Here is a 27,263-nt window from a genome sequence, read left to right as displayed (position 1 = left end):
ATTAAAATAACAACACTCTAGACTAAGAGAGAGAAGAAGAAGAAAAAAAAAAAAATATATATATATATATATATATATATATATATATATATATATATATATAGGAAATCTGTATATATAACCCATACCAAGGCAAAGCAAATATTTAAATTATTTAATGATAAAAGAATTATTATTAATTCATAAATTATTACTGGATGATTAAACTAGAGAAGAGAGAGAGAAAAATGAAATATTAAATAATGACCTTGATGAAGGATGCATCCATGTTTCTGTTTCATTATAAAACATGCTAAAAAGAAACATATGAAATTATTACTGAGCAAACAAAATTGTATGGTAGATTAGCAAAACATTGAGATTGAAAAAGGAGTCACTTTTCTTTTAACTTCTTTTTTCTTTCATTAATCTTCGTTCAGCTTGTCTTTTTAGAGAACTACTGTTCCAGTCCATATCCTCTATTTGTTCTATTACTTTTTTATTTCAGAAATGCCATAGCATTGTCCAAGTTTTCAAAGCTTTTGGTTTCATCTGAAAGAAATATATTAAGTCTGGTTGGAAAAAGCAAGTGTACTTTGATCTGTCTTTTTTCAGGTTCTTTTATTACAGGTAAGAAGCATTACCTTTTAGATATCACAGCAGAAGAATGATCTTTGTTGAATCTTATTACTTTATCCCGTAACTTGATAGGAATTCTACCCAGGCTGTTTTTTAAATTAATCAACTGTCCTGCGAAGAGAAAAATTTCACAATATTATTTCTTGGAGATAAGTTGTTTTTAGAAGGAGAGGCAACCAAAAATATGTGTGCTCTCTCAATGCCAAATGACATAACCTAAATTAAGTCAAGGATTTTAGGGAATCAAAATGTCAAAAAGTTTGTCATACTTTCCCCTTCAATCAACTCAGTGTTGTTTTTGTCTTCCGGTATGTCATTTAAAGCATTCTCCATCCCCAAAATTTGTATTTTCTGTTGGTTTAAAGACTCCTATATTTGTTCCATTTGTTTTGATCATTTTTCTTTAAAATTGTCCAACTTGTTATCCATTTTGTCCATGTTCAATGAATGTTCTTGTATGTTGATAAGACCAGACTGACGTTCCTTCTTCAAAGTTGAGTCTTGGAAGCTTGTTTTTGTGTGAGTCATTCTCATTCTGGATTATAAGTAGACATTTTCTTGACAAACATTTTACAGGAAAATAGTATATGAAGATGATTTTTTGATATTATTCTTCAGAATAACTCAGAATAGCAACATTTGATAATAAAACAAACAAGATAACAAGAAATAAAATAGAATAGCCGAGCAGGAGAAATCTGCTGCTAGCCTGTCAGCATCCTGGCCACACCCCCCACCAACCCCTTGTGGTTTGATTGCATGCTGCTCAGCTAAAAGACAGGAAGGGCTAAAGAAAAAAAATTCTACCAAAAGCAAAGCCATGCAAGATGACTGTTTGTCAGTGTTTAATTTTCACTGTCTTTAGCAATCACCTCATCCTTCTAGGAGGACGGAACAAATTGGTTACTGTGATGCTAAGGTTGTTTGAATTGTTGCGGAGGGAGGATCCAGAAGGATTGCTGAAATTGTTGCAAAGTAAATTTAAGGATGTAGTTTTAAGAATTGTACTGGGTTTGGGATATGGCCAGAGTTTATAGTTTTTGACATTATAAATACTGACATAGATCTCTGAAGTGGACACAAGACCTTAATGTTTACCTGTAAATAAAGTGATGTATGCGGAATGTATGAACTAGATACATTAGGAGCTGAAAATAAAAAAAAAAATGAGTAGTACTTCTGTGTTAGTATGAGCTCCACAAGTTCATGTTCACTGCTTTATTTTACTTGTCAGTGTTTAGCTTTATCTTCTTGTTCAGCATTTCCTCGAGTCTGCTATTTATTTAGATGTTATGTCAACCTTAGTGGCTTATGTCTGTGATACTTACATATTTGGGTCTTTTTCTGACATCTCTTCTCATTAGGCAGTAGAACCAGTACTCAGTTATAAAAAGGGGTTTTCATTTTTTCCAGGCTTCTTTCTATGTATTTTACTGTTTCACTGTCCTGTAATTTCTATACTGTCTAGTGTTATACAGATTTTTGTGTGCATCTATAATGTGAGTTTAAGAGAGGTGAGATATGTTAATAAAAGTGATCATGTCACTCACTCACTGGCTTTAGAATTGTATTTAAACTGCATCATAGATGTGCATGAGCTAATGTTGCTGCTTAACAGAAATTGATTTGCCAGCTGGAGTTCCTTCTCTTCAGAGTGTACTTCTCTTCCACGTGCCATCTTAGGATTTTGCTGGCATTCATGGATTCCTACGACATCTTGACATATGCCAGTAGGTACATTTGATCATTCTCTAAACTGAGCATAGGAGTGAGTATGTTTGCATATGTATATATCCTTCAATGGCCTAGGTTCCCTTACAGGAAATCCAGGACTGGTTCTCTGCCTTATGCCCATTGCTTCCTAAGCTAGACACCAGCTCCCACACAGTCTTTGACTATGATTAAACAGGTAATGGAAAATTAATGAATGAACATATAAAATTGTTTACCGTTTTAAAATATTTTCTTGCATCACTGTATTGACTACATGTGATGATGCTTGTGAAAATAACATAAAATAATTTGCAGCGCTGTTAACTACCATTTATTTTTTTTAATAAAAATGCAGTTTAAAAAAATTACTAATTGCATTTCTGTGCATGTGATTAATGACCATTACTGGTTACCTATTAAAGAAAATGAAGCATTTTTTTGTGTAGAGACCTTGGAAACTACTGCTTTTGCTACCTGGAGGTATTTCTGATATCCCATTTCTGACAGCTGTTTATGGGAAATCAGAAATTCACTGTGGGTCTGTCTGACATGTCTCTGATAGACAGAAGTAACTATGCCCAAACTAACATACCCCCCACATAACCTTTAGAAACTTACTAAGTAACATAGCTCCCCCTAATAAACATCCATGATATATACAGGGTTGCATGTAGGATGGGTTGTGCATCTAGGCTTTTAAGTTCCCTGGTTGTGGTTAATTTAGTATATACCTATGCACCTACTAAACCAGAACTTCAGCTGCTCTCATGTGTATATTGCCAACAGTCAACAGATACTAGTTTCATATAACAGTACATGTAACTTTGTATCTAGCAAAGTCTGTTACGGTAAATAATGTAAAACTCCTTACTATAGTCATGTAAGATTTTCCTCTTTCTGTCTGCCTATTATAAGTGCCTCTCCTGACCAAGTGACTACTCTGCTCCCGTTAATCAGGATGAGAGTCATCTGGTAGAGGCTATCATTCAGGCAGCCATCAATTATGTTTTGGCTTTGTGCATGGCTGGCTGTAATCCCAGCATGCACTCAGCTAAGCTCCAGAGGAAGTTTTGCAATCATTTGGCCACAAAGGCCATCTCCTCACTTCTGTAAGGGGCATACCCTCCAAGTAGCCATATCTCAAATTAGCATGAGCAATAGTTTCTCCAGTCTCCACAGGAGAAATTACTCCAGCTCCTTGTGCCTCACTCCAGTGTGTTCATCCCTCCAAATTACCCAGGAAAGGCAAGCAGTCCATGACCCTTCACTCCCCCCTTTCCCTGACTATATTCTCCAGTGCGAGGGCTGCTTATCAAACCCCTATTACCTGGGTTACAGTAAGCATTCAATCCCTCTGCCACAAAACCAGGTATACTCCATTCATATTTACATAGTCAGTGACTCAGTTATATACTAGTTTAATTACTAGGTTGCATTTTAAACAGAAAATTGAAATGTGTTTGCTGCATTTTATTTTTCTTAAAAATATTTTAACAATATGCAAAATTGTAATAGTAATAACTGAACAATAAATAAACATTTTTACAACTTTTTCAAACAACAAAAAAATGGAAATCATTTTTAAACCGCATACAGTATTTACAACAACCCATATACTGCAGTTATTTTCATTTATAGAGCAATACCTGTTGCATAATTGAAGCTTCTGTAATCCAAAATGTTTACTTCATTCAACATTGTTTAGGAATGCCTTACCAAGGGCCTACTTTCAGTTGTTCTAATTCAATAATACTGTGTGTATTGTTAAGGGATACCAATTAGTATTTCTTTCTGGGGGTTGTGAAGTCCTTTGTTTACTAGACAGTGAAAGTCTGAATCTATAAGAATGAAGTTTGCACAGTAGAATGTTAACTGTATAAGAATTTTCTGTGATGTGGCTACAGTAGAGGTGACAGCTTTTTAAAACACTTCATAGCTTATTATTTATTTATTTATTGACATTTGTTTACCAAGAAAGTCCACTGGGCCAAGATAACCCATTTTCAGTGGAGGCCCGGGGAGAAAAGCTGCAGGTTACTTGCAAAGAAACAAAGTAAAATAAAACATGTTTTTACATAAGAAGTGTCTAAACAATAGTATGCAAAGAACATATCAGGCATAGAGAACAAAATATCAAAATACTTATACATAAGAAACATCATAACAATAGTATTAAAATTCACAGAAGGTACAAAAATCACTGTGAATCTGAAAAGACCAATTACAATTTTACAATAGCAGGCAAAATACAGTGAATTATGGCAACTGAGAGAGACAAACTGTTATACTCGAAGAAAAGGAGTATAACAGTTGAGACTTATTTGAGAAGGTATTGGGACAATGGAAGTAAGGTTAGTGTTAAGGCATAAGGGGAGATTAAATAAGAAAAAAATCAAGTACAACATGCATAGCATTATCCAATGGTATTGGTGAGGAGGAAAAGGAGAAAAGCAGAGGAGGTGTTGAATGAAGCATTCATTTGATAGTGTAAGAGTGACAAAGGAGATTATAAGTAGTTAAGTTTGATGGATAAGGTGTATGTAATAGCTGAAGAGAGAGTAGAGCAGTTACAAATCTACATGGAAGTGAAGTGACTATGCTGTGCACTTTTGAAGTTGGACATTGTTGGTAGAAGGCGTAAGGATGCTGGAAGATTGTTCCAAATATTGGAGATAGTCCAAGAGTATAAGAGTTGCCCTGCAGGAAGTTTGTGTTTGTGTACTTGGAGTAAGCATTGGTGTTCAGAAAGTAGGGGACAAGCTGGAGTCTACAGGGTAAAGAGGGAGCTGAGTGCTGGAGAGTCCTGGGGGTTTTATATATATATATATATATATATATATATATATATATATATATATATATATGTATGTATATATAGCTGGAGGAGAAGTAGGTGGTGGGGAAGTTCAAGCCATTGTAGTTTTCGAAGAGCAGAGCAATGATGAGTAGAGTGGCGACTGTTTGTAGCAAATTTTGCAATCTTGTTATAGCAAGTTTCTAGTTATGTCATTAAGGAAGAGTGCAGATTAGTTAGTAAGGGAGCACTGTAAGTTAGTAAAGGTAGAAGGTATGATAGAGCTAGTGCTTACTTAGTAGGAAGGGAGAGGAATTTATTTTGTCTATAGAGTACTCCAGTTTTTTTTGCGGGTTTTATTTATGTTATTTTGAATGTGATGGTCAAATCTGAGATTATCATCTATAATGACCCATAATAACCCCTAATAGTTTGGTGTGGGTAACTAACTCAATTTTAGTAGAGTTAAGGGAAAGAATTTCAAAGTCAGCTATATTAAGGGCATAGTTTTTCTTAGGAGTGAACATCATAAGTTTGTTTTTTTTTTTAGGATTTAGAGAGAGATGATTGTGAAGCCAGGTTTCTACTGTAGTAAATGCAAATTGGGTACTTTGCTTAAGACTGTTTGGATTGTGGGCAGAGCAGACTATTGTGGAGTCATCTGCATACTGGACTAAGGACGAGTAACCTGGGGTAGATTATTAATAAAAATGTTAAATAAAAAGGGCCTAAAATTGAACCTTGAAAACTGTAGAAATCCTGCACCACGGCTGCAATTGCATGAAGATACAAGAACTTGAGAACAAACGTAGTTTAATCTTACACAAATAAAATAAAATAAGAGGCCCATGTACAAAGATGAGCACTTTCAGTGAAACTTTGCCTTCTTCAGATCATACCATACAAAGGTCCATATTAGTTAAAATAGTAGTAGTTCATCAATCATATATTTTGTATTTATCACACCTTCAAATAATTACCCATCAAAACACCAATCTTAAAACCAGGAAATAGGATGACAAAAAAAAAACATGTCTACCCAACCCTAGCCTAGAGGAGATTCTAGTAGCCAATGAAAAGATCAATAAAAATTATTAAAATATACTAATAGTAGATTATGGAACTTAGCTTCTAAATAAATCTAATTCAATACATGTATCAGGTATGTAGTTAAGTGTTTAGTTCTATCTACTTTCATGATCAAACCTAAAACTTTCTTTCATTTGTAAGCTCATTAGTTCTAAAGAAAATATGTCCACATTCACAGTACATTATTTATAGAATAGCTGGTTAAACCAATCAATGATTTAATCTAGGTTCAAATAGCCAATCAGAATCAGTCTAAAACAAAGTTGGGACACTATAGCGACAGGCATCCGTAATACCGCTACGGTCAAGTCTAATGTATAACTGGTTAAGCCAGTCAGTGATTTATTCTATATTCAAATAGCCAATCAGAATCAGTCTGGATATAGTTGGAACACTGTGGTGACAAACGTCTGTAGGTACAGCTGCAGTCAAGTCACTAACATTGAATAACAAATCTAATACGGCTGGAACATTAATTTTTAACATTGACTTGTATAGAAAAAACTAGAGCCATTCATTTTGCAATTTTGATCTTTCTCTTTTACAATGTACTCTGGATGTATAGATGAAATTATTGTAAAAACAATAAAAATACTGTTCATATTTAGTTCCTCGATCTTTTTATAGTTCCCAATAAGATTTACACTATCGGGGCTTACTGTCTGGCTTTAGTCAGTCATTAATTCACCTATATGTTAAAGAATCAAAATTTACATATTAATGCCGTCCATATTTGTGAATCTATCCTATTACATTTACACTGTAAGAGCTTATCAAATTATTAAACATAGATCATGGGCAATATATGAAGGGCCAATAAAACTCCAATAAATTCGTATCTCAACCAATTGAATACAAGCAACTAAAACATCAATCAAAGGTGGAAAGCATCCATTCTCATGACTACGTCTCTGTTTTTATTGATGATGTTAAAATGCGAAGTACATCTAGAAAATATATGAATAGATTTGCCCCTTTTTTACTATTTTTGATGATGGGCTATAGCCAGACTGCAAAAGGTTCAAAACGTATGTTAGCGTGGACAATTTGGATTATATTCCTGTTTTTGTAAACATTATTATAATGAGATGGATGTTTTTTCAACTTTTTAGAACTGACTCCTCTGAGAAATAGAGACGTAGTCATGATAAGGGACGGTTTTCATCTTCGTTTGATGTTTTAGTTGCTTGTGTTCAATTGGTTGAGATATGAATTTATTGGAGTTTTATTGGCCCTTTATATATCTGATTGGCTTAACCAGTTATCATACATTAGACTTGACCATAGCGGTACTACAGATGCCTGTCGCTAGTGTTCCAACTTTGTTTAAGACTGATTCTGATTGGCTATTTGAACTTAGATTAAATCATTGATTGGTTTAATCAGCTATTCTATAAACAATGTATTGTGAATGCGTATGTATTTTCTTTAGAACTAATGAGCTTACAAATGAAAGAAAGTTTTAGGTTTGATCATGAAAGTAGATAGAACTAAGCACTTAACTACATACCTGATACATGTATTGAATTAGATTTATTTAGAAGCTAAGTTCCATAATCTTCTATTAGTATATTTTAATGATTTTTATTGATCTTTTCGTTGGCTACTAGAATCTCCTCTAGGCTAGGGTTGGGTAGATACATTTTTTGTCATCTTATTTCCTGGTTTTAAGATTGGTGTTTTGATTGGTAATTATTTGAAGGTGTGCTAAATACAAAAGATATGATTGGTGAACTACTGTTATTTAAACTAAGTGGACCTTTGTATGGTATGATCTGAAGAAGGCGAAGTTTTACCAAAAGCGCTCATCTTTGTACACAGGCCTCATTTTATTTTATTTGTGTAAGATTAAATTACGTTTGTTCTCAAGTTCTTGTGTCTTCATGCAATTGCAGCCATGGTGTTGTCTACAGTTTTCTGCTTTGTTTGACCTGTAAACGTCTTTAGCGTAAGTAGGATATTAATTTTTTACTTAAAATTGAACCTTGGGGGGGGGGGCAGTAGGGTTATGTAAGTAATGGGAAATAGAGTTCTGCCATTTAACAGCATGGTGTCTATTGGAAAGGTAGCTCTTGAACCAGTTAAAAGACTGAGTGGATAGGCCAATATTAGACAGTTGGGAGAGGAGGATAGAGTGAGATATGGTATTGAATGCTTTTGATGAGTCCAGAAAGAGGGCTGCTACAATACTACCAGAGTCTCGTGCTTTGTTCACAATATCTAAGAATTATATTAATGCAGTGTTTGTGCTATTCCCAGGGTGGAAACCATGCTGAGTAGGGGAGAGAAGGTTATATTTTAATAGGTAGTCTAAAAGTTGTTTTTGAACACATTTTTCTTGAATTTTTGAGATGGAGGTGAGTAAAGCTATGGTTCAGAAACTGGAGATATCATCTGAGGGACCACCTTTATGGAGTGGTAATATGATGTTTTTTTTCCAGAGGCAAGGGATGTAAGATTCCTGTAAGGATCTGTTAATCAGAATGCTAATGGGGTATGCCGCAGACTCTGCTGCAATTTTAAGGAATTTGGCAGAGATATTGTCAGCAGAGTTGGAGCATTACTTTAATTTTAGAATTAGCTTTTTGATTAGGGATGTAGGGATAGGAGAGAGAGCAAAAAAGTGGGGAAGGAGTCAAAGGATTAGCAGTTGTTGAGTGAGTGTTAGTGGGAAGAAAGGAGTGGTGAGTAGAGGATGGAAAAGAAGTCATGCTAGGGTTATGGAGAGGATGGGAAAAGGTAGAGGTGATGTTGGCAATAGTGTCAATAAAGTAACAGTTAAAGATACTTGCAATTTGTTTGGGTGATTTATTGGGGTATAGACAGGGGTTGGGTTTAGTGCCGCATTTAAGAAGATTGTTGATGCAAGACCAGAAAGCTTTAGGATTGTTTTTTCTACTGTTTTGGTGGTTCCAGAAGTGGTGCTGCTTATCTTTTGAGACCATTTTTTTAGCTTGGTTACGGAGCTGCCTATAATGTAAAAATTCAGAAGTGTTTTTAGATTTATGCCAAGCTTTCCATGCTTTGTCTCAAACAGACATAATCTGTTTAGTAGCACTAGTTAGCCAAGGGGTATTTCTAGTTTTTATTATTTTCATTCTTGACGTGGCTAGGCTATCTAAAATATTTAGAAAAGTACTGTTAAAATAGAGCAAAGAGTCATCCAAGGGGAGAGTCTTAAGGATATTCCAATTGACACTTTTCAAAATTTTGTTAAAGGTAGTAGGGTCAAATGTAGTTTTGGACTAATTTGACATTATCATGTTTAGGGCTGGGTGGGGATCCATGGATAACATAGGCAGGGAGATGGTCACTGATAGAATGGGACATGGTACCAGATGTTAGATATTTTATGAGGATCTGAAACTAGAATCCAGTCTAAAATTGATCCTTTGTTAGTTCTGTTGTCATACCTAGTTACAGAAGTAATTAGTTGGGTGTAATGAAACAGGTTTATGTTAGCTGAGGACTGATTAGAAGAGATAGAGGACCAATCAATATTCATGCCCCCAAGGATAACTGTTTCATTTTTTATAGTGGAGGATAGCCAGGATAAAATGCTTTCTAGGGTTAGAATGTTGTTTCCAGGAGGGCTATAAAGGATAATGATACAAAGTCTTTTTGAGTGATTAATTTCAAGAAATGACATCAGAATTTCAGCATTTTGGACCTGGGGTGTTTGGTCTTTGTAAGGAGTAATACTGAGGGAGTTGGGGTAGATAATGGCCACCCTACCACCTTTTTTCTTTTGTCACTGTGCTCTAATAATGCTGTAATTTGGCAGAAGAAGCTTTGTATCTTGAATGGGGGGGGGGGGTTAACCAAGTTTCTGTGGCCGCTAAGATGTCAGTTTTGTTTTAGGACAGCCAGGCACGGAGCTCTTCTGTTTTATTACGTATACTTTGGATGTTAATAGTAGTTATATGTAGGTATTTAGGGTGTTTGGGGAAAGCTAGAGTTAGAGGGGTCATAAGGGCTAGTGGGTCCTGGGTTAGGGTGGATGTCACCTGAGTGGATGAGAGTAGAAAGGATATGAGAAGAAAGATTAATGAAGTTAGACAGTTTAGAGATAATATAGTAAAAGGAGTGGAAGAGGGAGTTGAATGAATAAAGTAGGGCATAGTTTGAAGGCAACAGGTGAATTTTGTTATACAGAAATAGACTTGGGTGATAGAGAGAAGAGCTAATGTTTTAGTAGGTATTAAATAGAGTACATGGAGGACAATGGAAAGAATATGATTTAGGAGTAAAAGAATGCAGTTCTGTGGCTTTGAGTACAGTTATTAAGAGTAAGGAAACAGGGATAAAGACAAGAGTATGGTATCTGGAAGTAGGCATTTGTGTTGTGAGATAGTGGGTAAGGGGAGGAATGAAATGGAGACACAGGAGAAGAGTGGGAGAGGCATTAGGAAGGAGATAGGTTATGAGGAGAGGGGGAGTGGTTACAGTATTTAGAGTGAAGGGAGTGATTACAGAATTTAGGAGGGAGAGTGGAGGATAGTAGAGAGGGGTGTGGTCAGGGACAGTGGGAGAGAGATTGGTCGAATATTGGGAGGGGAGTGTTTAAAAGAATGTAAATGTAATGCAAGTGGGGGGTGGGTGGTTATGGGAGTAGGGTAGAGGAGCAAAGTGAGCCTGAGCTCAGCAAAGGGCGAACAGAGCGGGAAGAGCCTTGGACAATGGGACGCCAAAAAAAAAACAAAAATTAACTATCAGCTAACAAAAATCCACAGTACCTCCAGTGTCGCTATCAAGTGTTATCAGAGTTGCAGATTAAGCTATTGTTAGCAACACTAGAAATGCTAGACTGCAGGAAAAAGGTTTTGGGAGTGTGATATTAGGTAAATTGCAGTTGGGGAACAGTCATTAGTCTGTGTCTAGAAGAAAGGGAATACGAAAAAACAACCTTGCCAGAGTAGTGTGCATGCCACTAAAAAACAGTACATTAATGAAAAGGTACGAATTTAGTTAACATACATTGCTAGCACTTTGGATTTATAAAGATTAGAGAGGGTTTTTGTGGTGTTTCACCTTCTGGGTTGTGTTATATTAGTGGTCAGCCAGAAATGGGTTAGAGCTCAAGGGACTGAAAAAAAAAAAGAAAGAAATAATTAAGTGGCCAGGTGAAAACAACTGTAACTAATTATGGTGGGCTGTATAACAGTTGAGGGGAAACAACATGATTGGAAAGCAGTCAATAATACAGCTATAACTAGCAGCTTCAGTATTACCAACCATATTAATAATTAAATTGCCTGCTACTACCTATATGTCTAACAGTGATATTTACTATATAGTATGTGAAAGAACAAACTAGCCAAAGTTTGTAAATGTTAACAAGGCAAAGTGGCCACTTAAAAAAAGATAGTGTACAACACTTAGTCGGAAAAAGACCTGGAAGATATGTTGCATACCAACATAGTCTAAAGCAGCATGTTAACCACGTTTGCTATAGTCTTACACAGCTGGGCTTATTTAAAGACTACAATTCACCCTTTGAGTCAGACTATTGGAGCCACTTCAATAATCTTGAATAGTGGATTCAATGATGCTTAGTGTTATTGTATAAAAACTAACATATACATCTGTTATCCAGTTACTTTCCAGTATGTTTTCTAAGACTGCTTTCTTACTGTTCTTTTATAAGTATTATGTTTTATTGTGACATCATAGGAGAGAAATCAGACAAGATGATTAGTTAACACTGATCAGTATCTGCATGCCACTACTTGTGTGACTTATTTAGTGACATACAGAGATGCTAATTTCAATTTAGTGAATTGTCAGAGATGAATGTTGACAGTATATATTTCTTAAATCAGGGTGCAAACTGGGAGAAGCATCAGATTTCCTGGTTCATCAAGAAGCACTTATTCAGGTCCCATCCTCTAATGGAGAAGTTGGCTGTTATAAGATTTGCACTTGTGGACGCAGTGGCCGATTGGAAAAATGTAAGACAATGCCTTGTGTTGATATGCAAAAAGGTTGCATTGCTGGAGGACTAAGGAGAAGTAAGTTTTCCATAAATATTTTTACTGTATGCCAACTAATGTCATATATTTTAGTATATTCATAGATTGATAGATAATTCAAGGACAAGGAGTCTCATGACCATTCTCACCTTGCTAGTACTCTTTCTCAGGCCACACCTCCTTTCTCCATGAGGGCCATACCAATCAATCCTGGAGTAAATATGTGATTAGCCATCTAGGTTATCTTTAAAGAAAAACAGTGAATTGCACTACTTAACATATATGGGAAGTATATTCCAAAAGTTTGAGAGGTACTTGGTTATAAACTTGTGCCTCCACCATTGTTGTATTATTGGTGAGAAATTGGACTTGTGGAAAAACAGTAGGTCCAGGACAGTTGAGTCTCTAATGGTAACAGAGACAGAGGTCTCCCATCAAACATTTGTAAGACACTTGAGTAAAAGGATAGAGCTTCCAGCCTCTATTGATAACTCAGGGACTTTAGTCCTGTATTGTTTTTATTTAGAAACCTTTGTGGTCTTTCTAATTGTTTGATATGTTCACTGAGTTGTGTCCCAAAGGAGGAAATTTACTTGATAACTGACCTGATCAGTGCCCTGTATAAGGGACTTATCACCTGCCTAGACTTTGAGGATATTTTTTTGGCAATTAACTGGGCTAAATTAGTGGATTTACCTGACAATCATTGTCACTTGATGGTTAAAAGAGAGGGAGCTATCAGCCCAATACTTAGGTCCCTAACTTCATAATTGTTTTTGTCTGTACAGTGTCATGAGAGGAGGAGCTGGCTACCAAAGTCATGCTTTACACTTTTTAACATTTAGTTTTTGCGCATTTGTGTACAGCAAGAGTTTAGTCAAGATAGTTCATTCTGGTGAGTCTGGGTGTAATAGGGTGACTGAACAACAATCCCCAGTTTGTAATTGTCTGCAAATGTTGTTATCCAGAGGTCCTTGCTCTCTCCTTGGAGATTTGAGACATAAATTCCAAAAAGAAGTCCCAGCACCAACCCCTGAGGGACACTGCTGGTCAGTTTCATGCCTTCTGATGAGGTACCTGTAACACACTGTGTGGGTTCTGTGCTTCAGCCAGTTTGCTATTGATGTTACCATATGTGGGCCAATTTTTAAAGCATTTAGCTTTAGTATGATGTCAGCAAGGGGAATGGTGTTGAAGGCCTTGTCCAGGTCAAGATATGCTGCATGCACTGCATGGGAACCACCTGCAGCCTCCATAGCCCTTTGAAAGAAATTTACCAGATCAAATAGACAGAATCTGCCCATACATAAAGCCAGACTGTTGGTGTTCAACCTTGAAAAGTTTCTTGATATCACAGTTTAATGGGGTCAGTTATCATACATTCCATGGTTTTGCATATGAGGCTTGTAAAACTGATAGTCTTATAAATTACCTGTGTCAGTTGTAAGGCAATCCTTATGGAGGGACTTCCGCACTGCTATGTGTCATTCATCAGGGACAAAAGTAGTAGTTATTTTATGTTGAATAGGTTGAGCAGTATGTTTGCAAAGATGTCTGAAATGTTTAGAGTCTGTGTAAAAGACCAAAGACATTGTTAGTCAGCTCAATTTGAAATAATGGCTTTAGCATCTGCTTAATACAAGTGGAGCAAGATATGAGGAATAATTTATTTCCAGTTACCTTTTGAGGTATAGCAAGCCTCACTGTGGCATCTAGTTATGTATATCGATATGAATATACTGATGTAAGAAAATGCTAAAAACAGATTTTTGGTCTCTCTAGTCCACATGACTGTTGCTGCTACCTCCCACAGAAGCTGCCCCCCTGTTTAGCACAACCGATGCTAAACAATTAATTTATAGTGAACCACTTTCTGTGGCAGTGCATCTTGATACAACTCCACTGCCTCTGTCTGGTATGAAATGTCCCTGTCCATTGTCTTTCTCCTTCTCTGTCATTCCTCCAGACTTCAGCCCCTACTATCTGCTTCTGCACTATATTTTGCATCTATGCTATATCTACCCTTCCCTTTCTCCCATTCCCTGTGTGCTTAACTGCTATTTTGTTGTTATCCCCCACCACTTCTATGGCACCCTGCTTGATGGCTGCACTACCTGACCCTTATTTACCTCTCAACTGTACAGATTATTGTAGAATGTCCAGATTTTTGCCTCATATTTTTGGTGTGTTCCTCCTAAAATCTGTAGTTTTCTGACTAATAGCTGAGGATTGAAGTCATTAAATTATGACAAACATTTAAGTTTAAGACTCCACATCCTTCAGAAACTTCATGCTAATGCAAAACCTATTATACTATCAACTTTATAAGCTTGTAAGAGCAATGGTTAAAATCTGTCCCTATTTGTCCCCCATCATTGTGGGCTTTGTCCAGATTTTGTGCTCTAAGAGGTTGAGAGGTAATGCCCCATTTTTTCAGTGAGGATGGGAGCCAGGTATCCCCATGCTTGATGAGATCCTTACAGCACATTTGTTACCCCTGGGAAGCCCTTTTGACTCATGATGGTGGGAGATGGGTGTTAGGGACTGAATCAACTAACCAGCCCCTCAGAGCAGTCTATTGGTAGGCTGGCTGTGGACCAAAATAACTGCCTAGTCAGAGAATGAGGTATTTGTGCACCCACATGCACCTATTCCCCAACTGAGCTAGGAATTATCTGGTCAGCAAATAAGTAAAATGTAAATAAATAAATAAATAAATAAAGTTCCTGTCTAATATAGTGAGAGCCAACACAGCCACTATAGATGGGTGATAGATGCAGCTATTGCAGGGTGTCACCAGTGCTGTGGACCTAGCAGAATCCCTCCTCCCCTAGCATGACCAGGCTGTCTTCAGCTGCTCATGCTCATCCTCTCCAACTTTTGAACACAAGCGATCTGGGCTGTAGTCTGGGCTTCAGTTCTTTACACCTCTGGGAGAGGCTACTACTATTCTTGAGTCATTTTTTATTCTCCATCTCTTCATTTCCTCACTAATTTATAATTTTATGTCCAGACTGAGTTTATATTTCTCTATTTCTGGCCAAAGATGTGCATACTATTCTAGATGAAGTGCTGTAACTTGATGTCAAAGCCTAATTTATATGTCTATTTTTGTGTAAAAATGGACATACTATTCTAGGTGAGGTGCTTGCATTCTGTTGTTAGCTACACATTCCATCTTCCTTTTAGCTTGTTTTCCTCTGTCACTTTAACAAGTGTGCTTCAGCCTATCCACAATTAGTAACTCAATTGCTTTTTCCTGTTTTTGCATTCTCTCTAGGGCTATTCCTCTTCTGCATGTATGAATGCTCTTCATCTTTTGAAACGTATACCTTTATTTTTTGTTTTACATTACAAATGCAATCTAAGAGTGCTGGATCTGTGAATACTACACCAGTCTTAGTATGTTGTTGTGTCTTTCAGCTTTTCCTGGTTAGGGGTCGCCACAGTGGAACTCCCGTCCGTTAATGATTGTCAGTAGATTTTTACGTGCCGAGTTGCCGGCCCCGATGCACAACCTTCAACTAAGGTACACCCATTCACGCATGTCTCCACACAGAAGATGCTCTAGCTGAGAATCGAACCGGACAACATCTTACTGTGAGGCGACAACGCTACCGCAGCACCACCACAGTCTTAGTATAATCAACTCTAATTCAGTATTATGAACCAAACAGATATAGTGGACAAGGCTAACCATACCAATGAATTCTGAGGCAAACTGCTGGTTAATACCTCTTTTCATAATGTGCTGCTTTATTTCTGCACATTTTCTATCTGCCATTTTACCATTTTAGGCCTCACCCAATACATGCATAAATGTATTTTTATGGTCTGAGGAAGCCTTTCTGGCGAAAGCGCTTACCTGATATCTGTTTTAAAATAAAAAATTTGGTTTTAATCAAGAGTTTGTGGCAGTTGACTACATCTTTGAGCTGGAAATATTGTTTATACCTGGTCTGAATAGATGCCTTGAATGCTGATAACTGCCATCTGCACAGGGTTGTTCCTGAGCTTTTTATATTACCTGACTTTATATCTTTATTTTTTGCTCAAGAACATTTACTTCTTTGTGGTGCCACTTGTTATTTCTTTTATACTCACCCAATACAGTTTATTTTCAAGAACCAAACATCTTTAACAAACTGTTAGAAAACATTCTCATGGGTAAATGTATTACATCTGTTGGATTCCCTTTCTCCAGCTTAGTGCTAAATCATTTGTAGAACAGGGTTAGGTTTGACAGGAAAGATATCCTGGTTTGTGAAGCAATGATATTGTCCATCAGCAAGACTCATAACATCCATGCAATCCAGTAGCTTGCCCCATGGTTTTCTTTCCATAACTTTTTCTTTAATATAAGTTAGACTAACAGACCTACAATTTGCCATCTCCTATGTGGACACACCTTCACTTCTTTCCACTCTTGCAGCCCCACTGTTCCTGTTAAAGAGAATGAGCACATTTAGACAGTCATCCTTTATATGTACTGTAGCCATTTCTTGTACGTAAAGGGGGAACATTTTGCTTGGTCTCTTTGTCTGAGGTTTCTGGAGATACATTACTGTGTCTTCTCTTGTTGTTTTCCTAGGAATTCTTTTATCACCAACCTTATTCATCCTTTCTTGCTACACTGGTACTCTTCCAGCTATTTCTTTGCATATATTGACCTGAGGAATTGTTTTCAGCCTGCTCAGATATACTCAAAAAATGTTCACCTCTATTTCATACTACATCTGACAAATGTATATCCTTCCCCCTGAATCTTACTGCTCTTTGTTGTTTTATAGATTTCTTAAATCAGAGGCGGGCACTGTCTCCACCTACTATATTGTCCCTCTGGTGGCTAGCAAGTGCAGTGCAGTGCCTTCATTGCTGAGGCTTGTAGTGGATAAATGCTTTTACTGCCCACCTTTTCTGCTTAGAAAACATGAACACACAATAACAGGTGTACATCCCAAAAATTCATGTGCTTTAAAGCAGCAACATCTGGTCATTTGTGAGTTGTTGCTTCTGTTGCAGGACAACACCAAGACCCCCCCCCCCCCCACTAGGATGAGCAAACTTACACTGGTCATTCAGTTCTATTCCTCCTTTAGCATTGTGTCCCTTAACTGAAGCAGGGTCATGAGGGGCAGATTCAAAGCAAAAATATCTGTGCCATGGGAATAAGCCCTGTTCATAGAACTTTGCCTGTTATGTGTTAGGGAAAGATACATATCTAGTCAAGTAGCTTATGTCAGACATAGAGATTGAAGATGATCTTTAAAGTGGCCACATGCACTTTACCATAAATATACCAAGGAGTTGAAGTTTCTACCAGCTCATGTCAGGTGCAGAAATGGAAATTGGTTCATAAAGCTGCAGCGTCAACTGTGCTACAAATATGTAAAGGAGTTAAAGCTTCCACCCCAAGCCTTCAGAGGGTAGTGATTTACACTATTACTTTGAATACAAATGTATACTATTTGTCTGGATATTTAAATAATTAAGAAAAAGAAATAGGCAATCAACTTAAGGGTTCATCCTGAAAATCCACTCATCATACATTAAATTCTTTAATGGAAAGTGGTCTTTATATTTTCTGTGGCAGTTATAAAATTCTTTTAAGCTGCATAATTTCCACAGGAAGAGCTGCCTGCTTGGGCTATGCAGGAGTTTTAATTGGCCAGCACGTTTTATACTGCTGCTGCCATGTTCAGTTTTTTTATATGTAAAGGAAAAGTCATGGTCCCCTTTGTCACATTCAGTAAGGCAAATCATCTGAATGTTACTGATTATTGATGTCTGTGATATTGTGATGGAACTCTTTAGCTGGCTAGATCACTGTCTTCTGAGGGTTTTTTGAGAACATTACTACTGAAATTTTGTGTGTAGTGAAAGTGCTTTCATTCTTCACAGGATTTAATCCCATAGTATTTCTTGGTCCAAGTGATCTTTCTTGTGGTTCTTGAGAGGTGTCAAGATCTGAAGGCCTTATCTTTTTGTAATAAATTACCACTTCAGCATTGGCTTATCTTGCTCTAGTTTATATATACATCTTATCATCTTAGCTTACTAGGAGTATAACTAGACATACTGAAATAGGACAAACTCTTACTAATGAGGTATTGACACACATACAGATTAGCCATGTCTCATAAAAAGGCCAAGTTCCTTGTGGGTTTCCCAGTCTTTTGGGTTTCTAATACCATGACTGGAATAGACCCCATTCCAAAGTCAAAGTATGATTAAAGTTCATTTAATTACTATTGTTTCTATTTTTGACGTTAGCAAAAGTTCAGAATACCCTTGATAAGTGAAAGCAGGGGCTTGGGAGATGAAACATTTACAAACTAGAGCCTGGGAGATGAACCATTTACAGGTTGTCAGTGTCCATTAGAGACATAGGTGCCAAACTAGGGATGAATTTCCTGTTCCCCATCTGGTTGTCCAGGTTCCACTTGAAATGGGTTAGGGAGGAACGTTGCTTCACATGGGTGGGGAGCATGTTCCAGAGACGGGGTAATCTCTGGGATACATACCTGTCTCTGCAGCAGGAGCAGGTCCTATTGTGAAATTTTCCATATCTGGGTGCCTTTTCCTGTATATCTCTTCAAATATCTTTGGAGCTACTTTTTTGAATTGATTAGTTTGGCTTTCTCCTTTGCATAAATATTACATCATATCAGATCTCTTTCTTTCCCATGTCCATGTTTATTTTGTATACCTTTCAAAAATCTCTACATTTTCGTGATTACATTTTTGCACTTCCCCAGTCACTTCTTTTTCCAAATGGCCCATGGATTCTTGGTCTGTATAATGTTTTTCATGAATCTGTTGTATTAATGAACACGAATTTGCATTTGAAGCTTTTGATAGTTTTTCTTGTGCACATTTTTTTCTTTCCACTAATTTCTCTCTCTTAATCCTTTTGAATGTATTCTACCCAGAAATTCTAGGCTTCTTGCATAATAATTACAATATATAATTTATTTCTTATCCTCAGTTGTCCACTCTGTAATCTTTAGGGCTCTTTTTGGCCTGTCAGTTTTTGTGTTTTTTGAGGACTGCTACTTCCTTCTATAACAGTGTGTGTGTGTGTGTGTGTGTGGGGGGGGGGGGGCATCATCCCCCTGAACCTAGCTTAATCCCATTGTAGAAATGTTTCTGTGTCTTGACGATTCTACAGTGTCATTTTTTCCAATCCTGGATCCAGTGCACCTACCGGGATTTAGCACCTTTTATCCTGTGACTTGTGTACCCAACTGTCTTTTTTTATTTTAGCCTACTTCTTTTCATGATATATGCTGTACAAAATACAGTCTATATCTCAATGGCATCTTGGTAAGATTTTATAAAAACAGGGTCCACCTTGTGAAGATGCTGCCCACAACTTGAAGATGAATTCAGTCCCAGCAATACTTGCCTCCTTTGCTTGCTGACTTTATCATCTCTCCATCCAGACCCCCCACTATAACAGGGCTGACTACAGGGCCAAGTTCCTGTGTTGGAAGGCAGCTGCTTTAGAAAACTGTCCAGAACAACTCTTCAAGCCTATAGACAGGCTATGTGACCAACTGATAGCAAGTCAAGATATTGACTGCACTTTTGCAGTGGCTATGCAGAGTGAACAAGGTTGTCGCATCCTCTTGCACTAATTAAATAGTATTCCTGCTATATATCTTGTAGGGATAAGGAGGTAAGTCCGACTGTGCCCATCCTTTTTGGCTTTGACTTTATCACAGCATAGCTGGCATACAAGTTTGAACATTCTGTGGCCCTAATGACTCAATATTTAGTCTGTATCTTTTTGGCAATATTATTTGCAATTTAGATAGCTGAGCTGTCACACACTACCACACAGTGCGCATTAGATTACTCATGCTCCATGTAGCCAGTTGACGAGCTGACTGCACAAAGGTTAGTTTATCCTTTATAGATTTTTCAGACAGTTCAGTGGAGGTGGATCTGTTTGAATGCATCCAGCTTCTCCAGGCATGCTTTAAATTGTCTAATACATATATCCCTTGAAGCTCTGCTTTAACTTGTAAATTAGTTGAGGATGGCTGGGATTGCATTCATTTGTATTTCTATATTAGATGGCTATGATACGTGCCTATCAGATTGCTGAAAAATTATTCTTTTTTTTAATGGCCCTATGTTTTGCAATGAATAATATATTTTAATAGCTGACAGGATGATGTTGAAAAAATATATATTATTTATTTGTTTGTTAACCATAGTAGAGCACTGATCCACATGGATCTTTTTTAGACTCAGCTCTGGAGCATTATTTGCTTAAGTGACTTTTGGTCAAAGAGCAAACAAATGGAGATGGAAGGGACCAAACCTTGTCCCTTATGGTTACAGAGAGCAGCTCACTAACATTTCAAAGCCTCAATCCTCTGTGCTAATTATCAGACCATAGCGGTATTATGCAAAGCACTTTTATTCGCCAATACTCTGTGGTGTAGAGTATAAATATGCTTATAAAATAGCTATATACTGTCAGGAAAAGTTACTCAAACAATTTGGTTTAGTAGTAAATTCCTTTACCTGGTAATGTCTGTATACTGACAATATGCATTGTCTATTTTTGATAGCCACATAGTACACAGATGCTGTTGCTGTGACATTTTAATGCTATGCATGCACATATGGCGAGGATGTTTATAGATATTAGCTGAAAACAACCATGTACGAGTCAGATGTACATGTTTTCATGTATTTAAGAAATGCCCATGAGAAGGCTAGGTCTGCCTTTGCTTGTGCACCTATCTTTCTCATTTTTCTGTTTATGGATTAGCACAGACTACTCAGTGCTCACATTTTAATACTTTTATGATTTTTCTGTATGTCTGATTTTTAGACTCAAAATGTCAATTATATAGGGTTAAGTCATTGAATGCATGTTTACAGAATGTAGCACTGAGTTCTATTTTTAAGAACATACATTTGGCAGTGTCAAAAAAAAAATTTACTATGTTCAATTATTTATCTACGTCTGTAGGCAGGAAGGAGTTACCCAGTAAATGTGAAAATGTAAATAGGATCATAGTTTCATAAGTAAGTACAAGGCTAGCCTCCCTTGTGGTCCATTTTAAGCCTAGCGAATTTCCCCATTTGATTGTAAATTGTCTTTATCCATCCCGTGTTCGATAATTATATATTACCTGTAATAAGAATAATTGGGATCATGCCATAGATTATTTGAGGGAACCCATGCATTGGATAAAGCATTTAGAAACTACCTCTGCCCATTAGTAGTACAACAGGCTGTCCTGTTGTAAATTTTCTGTTTATCATCCACAGATCTGAGTTGTGCTTGAAAATGGACAGGGATAAACTTTTTTTATTTGGTTGGGAAGTCTACTCCATAGCAACAGTATCTTCTGCAAAATATATCTATTCTATCAAAAACTGTTCTTTTGGTGTTGCAGAAGAGGTTTAGATCCCTAGACTGAGTATTTCTGATACCATTTGACTTGCTGATGTGAAGTAAATCCATCAGTAATGGGTCAGAGGATGCCTTGTATGCCAGACACAGGTCACCTCTTAACAATCTGTAGGACTCCAAGTATAGTGACAGGGCTTTGAGTTGGTAGATGTAGGACATGTTGTTTAGGCCTTGTATCCTTTTAGTAAGGTATCACTGTGGGCATTCGATTAGTTGCATGTATCTGGACAGATATATGTCAAAGTGGGCATTTGTCCAATCATTGTATATAATGAGGGCTGAGTAGAAGGGGACAGTAACATTCCTAGATTTAGACACAATCCCTTTGTTTATAAGTTGTGCAGTGTAGAAGGACTTTCTTATAACAACATATACAAGTTGGTCAAAAGTTAGGTCACTGTCCACCTAAGTTCCCAGATCCTGAACAACTGAGTCCACTGTTAGGGAAGTATTGTCAGTGCAGTAGTTTCCTGGGGTAGATGACTTCCCAAAGGATAGAATAATACATTAAATTCTCCTAAATTGTAGAATGTTCATAGGAAATTTTATGAACCATTGTGCATGTTAGAAAATCTTCACAGAAAATATTTCCTTAAAGTTGCATTGACATTATTTTTATCTTATGTAACATTATACATCTTAAGAAAAGCTCACAGAAAATATTCTTCTTGAAGTTATAGTGAATTTTTTATAAAAAGTATTCATTAATACATATTAGAATTATATACATATTTCTATCATAAATACAAAAGAGCAGATCAGAAACTGAATAAACCTATGCATATTTGTGAGCATATCATATTTTTTCAGGTCATGGAACATCTTTTAAAGTGGGCTGCAATGTGTGTTCCTGTTTTGCCGGAAGCCTCATCTGCTCCACGCGACAGTGCCTTCCTGAGTATAGTTCCGAAGATGACCGGCACATGTTTACAGGTACGGCATTTCATTAGTGGAAACTACTTAAGCAGTAAACCCCAACAGAATGTGTGTAATGCCGGAGGTGACCTAGAAGTTGGTGTGTACACATCTCCACCTCTTAGTGCAAGAATTCTGGACAAAGCCCAAAAATAGTGACAGAAAAAAAAAAGATTTTAAAAGATTTTAACCATTGCTGTTTTAAACATCGAAAGTTGCTGGTTTTGTATTAGCATATTTTTTTTCTCTGAAGGATATGGGGTCTGAAACTAAATGTCTATCATTAATTGTTTCAGTCGTCAATGATTTGCCAGAAAACCACATATTCTATGAAATTCTGGACAGCTGAGGTACACTAGCATGTCTTAGCGTAAGTCTTGCATCCAAGTGACCAATCTACAACAGAAAAAAGAACAATGGGCAAACTACATTGTATGAAATGGTTTAGTAATTATTCACTTATTTCATTAATTAACAACCAATTAGGTCTGCTTTTGTCAGTGTAATGTTTTTTTAGACATGACTGGGACTACAGGAGTAGTAAAATATGTAGTACACTTGCACAAATAAAACGTGTACAACAGAGAAATAAAATACCAGCTAGAGTCACACATTTGCAAGTGAGGTCATGAAAGATAGTAACAGAAAATAAGAGTTATATTTGCATTTTGTTTAATCATTTCCAGGTCATAGTGTGCCATGAAAATCAGCTTACTACAGCTTTTAAGGGTTACAAGCCTGAAAATTAGCACAGTTAGCACAATTCCTAGGGATAATGTCCTGCTAGTAATATGATGGGAGTTAGATTTTCCCCTATAATATACTGCATTTATGTTTTTTTTTAGATGTTAAAATAAAAAAAAAATACTTTGACAAAAGATTGCATTAGCATTATAGGAAGAGACACACAGAAAAATCAAAAACTTTTTTATTTTTCAGCTGCAGCCTTTCTGCTAAACTACAGTAAGAAGTTAAAAAGGTCAAGAATATCACTTAAAATAAATGAAAGAGTATTCTCATCTCTTGTTCCCATCTGTTATTTTATTTATGGTTATTTTTATTTCAGCAGATGGTTCATACATTAGATCATATGGGTAAATTTTTTTTCAGCAATGGCTTAGCTACATTTAAAATAAATGAGCCGATAGTGAATAATATAACCAGTATAGTTTATCAAAGGACGTTGCAGATATGTGTGACAGACCAGATGTATTCTTCAACAGGCAGGATGTGGTCCTTGTCTTCTTCAGTGGCATACTTGAAACTGGTGGAATCTAAACGCATTCTAAAGGTAGCACCATGGCCCAGTGTACATACTTTTACATAACGTTACAGACTAGATTCCTTTTCTAGGTCTAGGTCAAACTTTGCTAGGACCATTCTCCAAGGGATCTTGGATAGATATATTTCCTCCTCCCAGGATGGATAGACTTTGGTAATCAACCCGTATAGCCTAAGGGCTACTAAAATAGTACGGATGATGAACATAGTACAGTTGTGTAAGTTACACTTATTCATTAACAGTAGATGTTTGTATTCCTCATTGTTGCAGTAGCCACACCCCCTAGTCTTCTATGTAGTTGTAATTGAAATATAAATTAGAGTTGTCTTTGTTTCTACTCTATATATTTTATTGGTATTATTGGTTGGTTATTTCTGGATTAATAAGCTCTTCTTTCATAGTATGGGCAAGAAAGTCCAGAAAAAAGCTTCACTCAGACTGCTAATTTCACATCAAACAAATCCTTGACCACTGTATTCATTGTTGTCATGACAGTGGAGGCAAATGTGGAGGATGAGGAGGAATAGGAGAAACAGGAATTGCACAGGTTAATAATGGATTTAAGTTAATTCCTTGATATTCTGGAATTTTGAAAGAAACCATGAAATCTGTTTTTAGATAGCTGGATTTAGATGATTTTGCTGAAATGCATACACATATAAGATGCTGATAGCATGTGAAGTAAATGAAATATTTTTTGGCCTCATCGATCTGCCTGAGTTTGTCACAGAAATGCTCGTTTTGTAAGTCAGAATAAACAGGCAGATTCTCCATTAGAACAATCCTGTGATTTCTTATGAAACTATTTTTTGAGTAGTCATTCACCCATTTGTGTCACTATTTTTTTCCTGTTTGCAGAAAATCTCTTCCATACTGAATGTTCAGCTCTAGCCGAGATTTTATCTTGGGTTGGTATCTGGTTTCAAGAAGATGGACCATTTGTTCATCTCCTTTGCACGGTTAAGAAGTAAGGGATGGTTGGCCACTGCCACACAGACTTTCATACACTTTATCAAATACATTATCTTTTGCCATCATGCTTTTGATTAGGGGACTAAGCTGCTTCTTGTCCTGATTTCAAGTATGTAGCAGTTGTAGACATTTGAACTATGGGTCCTGAATTATCAGTGCATACTTATAGCAAGTACTATAGCTTGGATCTCCAAGTCAAGAACAAAACTTCCTTGGATACTTGCTATGCATCAGGATTATACCTTTTTATGCCTTTACTTTTATTTGGTCTGTTTGGTTCCCAGCTCTCTGTTTTGGAGATTTTTATCTAGTACCTGAAATTCTTCCCACTGTTACACATAAAAGAGGGCTGTCTCAAAGTACAATATAATGGGTGAATATTCACCATATTTATAATCTTCAAGAGAGCCCACAATAGCTGATATTTATTTACCCTGCTGCTATTGCCATTAGGTCAAATAGCCAATCTGGCTTCCGCACCCAGAGCATCCTTGGTAAGTATTTCAAGTTCAGTTTATTTTTATGCTTGTGTAGTTGCTCTATTCTTGTAAAAGTATCTCACTCATTTTCCATAGCAAACAGAACTTGGTAGTATGGGACAAGGTGAACCTTGCTAGTGCAACACAGAGATATAATGGGAACCCATGAAAGGCATGAGAGCTTGAGATCTTCAAGCATACTAAATTTCACTTTGCTGTCTTCTAATTAGCATATCTCATAATGTTCTGGGATTCGGGGATGTTCTCCCTAGTGATGATCTGACCACTTTTTTAAGGTACTGCTGCTGGACTGCACTGGTGTAACTAACTGGTTTGCAGGTAGTTTGAAAATGAGCATGTCTATCTGCAGTTAATTTTTTTGCTTGTATTTTACCTGCTGGTGGTGGACCTGTACTGACTGAATTTCCTATTGTTCACCATAAATCTGTTCTGCTGGTTTAGTTTTTCCTCTTGAATGACTTAAGAGAAAAAGCAGTTTGACAGAGGCTGGAAGAGTAAAAACAAAACTAAAACAATGAGGAGGCAAAGTTATAACCCACCAAAAAGACAGTATGTGCTGTATGCCACTGAAATAACATTTCAAATGTAAGATTAACAAGTGCAATTTAGTTATGGCAAGTTAACCAAATTAATATTCATGAAAACAGCTGCAGCTTAGGCAGCTGTGCTGTACTTGGATGTGGCAACCCTGATCATTATGACTGAATTTGCCCTCCTTGTTATCCTCTTGCAGTTAATATTACCTTTTTACCAAATGCCATTTTTTCAGATTCATCATCTTCTTTCAGCTGTTCCTGTTAGGAGTCGCCACAGCAGATCACCTGTTTCCATTTCTTCCTGCCCTCTGCATCTTGCTGTGTCACACCAACCACCTGCATGTCCTCTCTCACCACATCCATAAACCTTATCTTAGGCCTTCCTCTTTTCCTGTTACCTGGTAGCTTCAACGTTAGGATCTTTTTCCCAATATACTCAGCATCCCTCCTCAGCACATGTCCAAACCAATGTAATTGTGCCTCTCTGGCTTTGTCTCCAAACCTTCCAACCTGGGCTAACCTTATAATATACTTATTCCTAATCCTGTCCACCCTCGTCACACCCAGTGCAAATCTTAACATCTTTAATTCTGCCACATCCAGCTCAAACTCCTGCCTTTTTGTCAATGCCATGTCTCCAACCCATATAACATAGCTGGTCTCACTACCCTCTTGTAGACCTTCTCTTTCACTCTTACAGGTACTTGTCTGTCACAAATCACTCCTGACACTCTTCTCCACCCACTCCATCCTGCCTGTACTCTCTTCTTTACCTCTCTTCCACACTCACCATTACTCTGAACTATTGACCCCAAGTATTTAAACTCATCCACCTTCACCACCTCTGCTCCTTGCATCCTCACCATTCCTCTATCCTCCCTCTCATTCACACACATATATTCTTAGTCCTGCTGACCTTCATTCCTCTTCTCTCTAGAGCATATCTCCATCTCTCCAGGGTCTCCTCCACCTGTTCCCTACTCTCACTACAGATCACAATGTCATCTGCAAACATCATAGTCCACGGGACTCCTCTCTGATCTCATCTGTCAACCTGTCCATCACCATTGCAAATAAGAAAGGGCTCAGAGCTGATCCTTGATGTAACCCCACCTCCACCTTAAATGCATCCGTCACTCCCACCGCAGACCTCACCGCTGTCACACTACCCTCGTACTTATCCTGTACCACTCTTACATACTTTTCTGACACTCCTAACTTTCTCATAAAATACCAAACTCCTCTCTAGGCACCCTGTCATATGCTTTCTCTAAGTCTACAAAAACACAATGCAACTCCTTCCGACATTCTCTGTACTTCTCCATCAACACTCTCAGAGCAAAGATTGCATCTGTTGTGCTCTTTCCTGGCATGAAACCATACTGCTGATCACTAATCATCATGTCCCTTCTTAACCTTGCTTCCACTACTCT

The 27,263-nt window shown here is 37.1% G+C and overlaps 1 protein-coding gene across 1 annotated transcript in view; it reads left to right on the top strand.

Annotated features, from left to right (window-relative positions):
• RECK (reversion inducing cysteine rich protein with kazal motifs) overlaps window positions 1–27,263 on the top strand; it is a 1,724,192-nt gene that overhangs the window by 1,437,124 nt on the left and 259,805 nt on the right. The window contains exons 14-15 of the mRNA XM_044065108.1: window positions 12,037–12,225; window positions 22,436–22,558. Coding sequence (XP_043921043.1) covers window positions 12,037–12,225; window positions 22,436–22,558 — 312 coding nt within the window. The remainder of the gene's footprint in view (window positions 1–12,036; window positions 12,226–22,435; window positions 22,559–27,263) is intronic.

This window comes from Protopterus annectens, chromosome 3.part0 (genome assembly GCF_019279795.1).
Source record: "Protopterus annectens isolate FY-2018-M chromosome 3.part0, PAN1.0, whole genome shotgun sequence".
Classification (NCBI taxonomy): Eukaryota; Metazoa; Chordata; order Ceratodontiformes; family Protopteridae; genus Protopterus; species Protopterus annectens.
The sequence above is the reverse complement of the archived record's forward strand: the minus strand, read 5'-3'. Positions and strand labels throughout refer to the sequence as shown.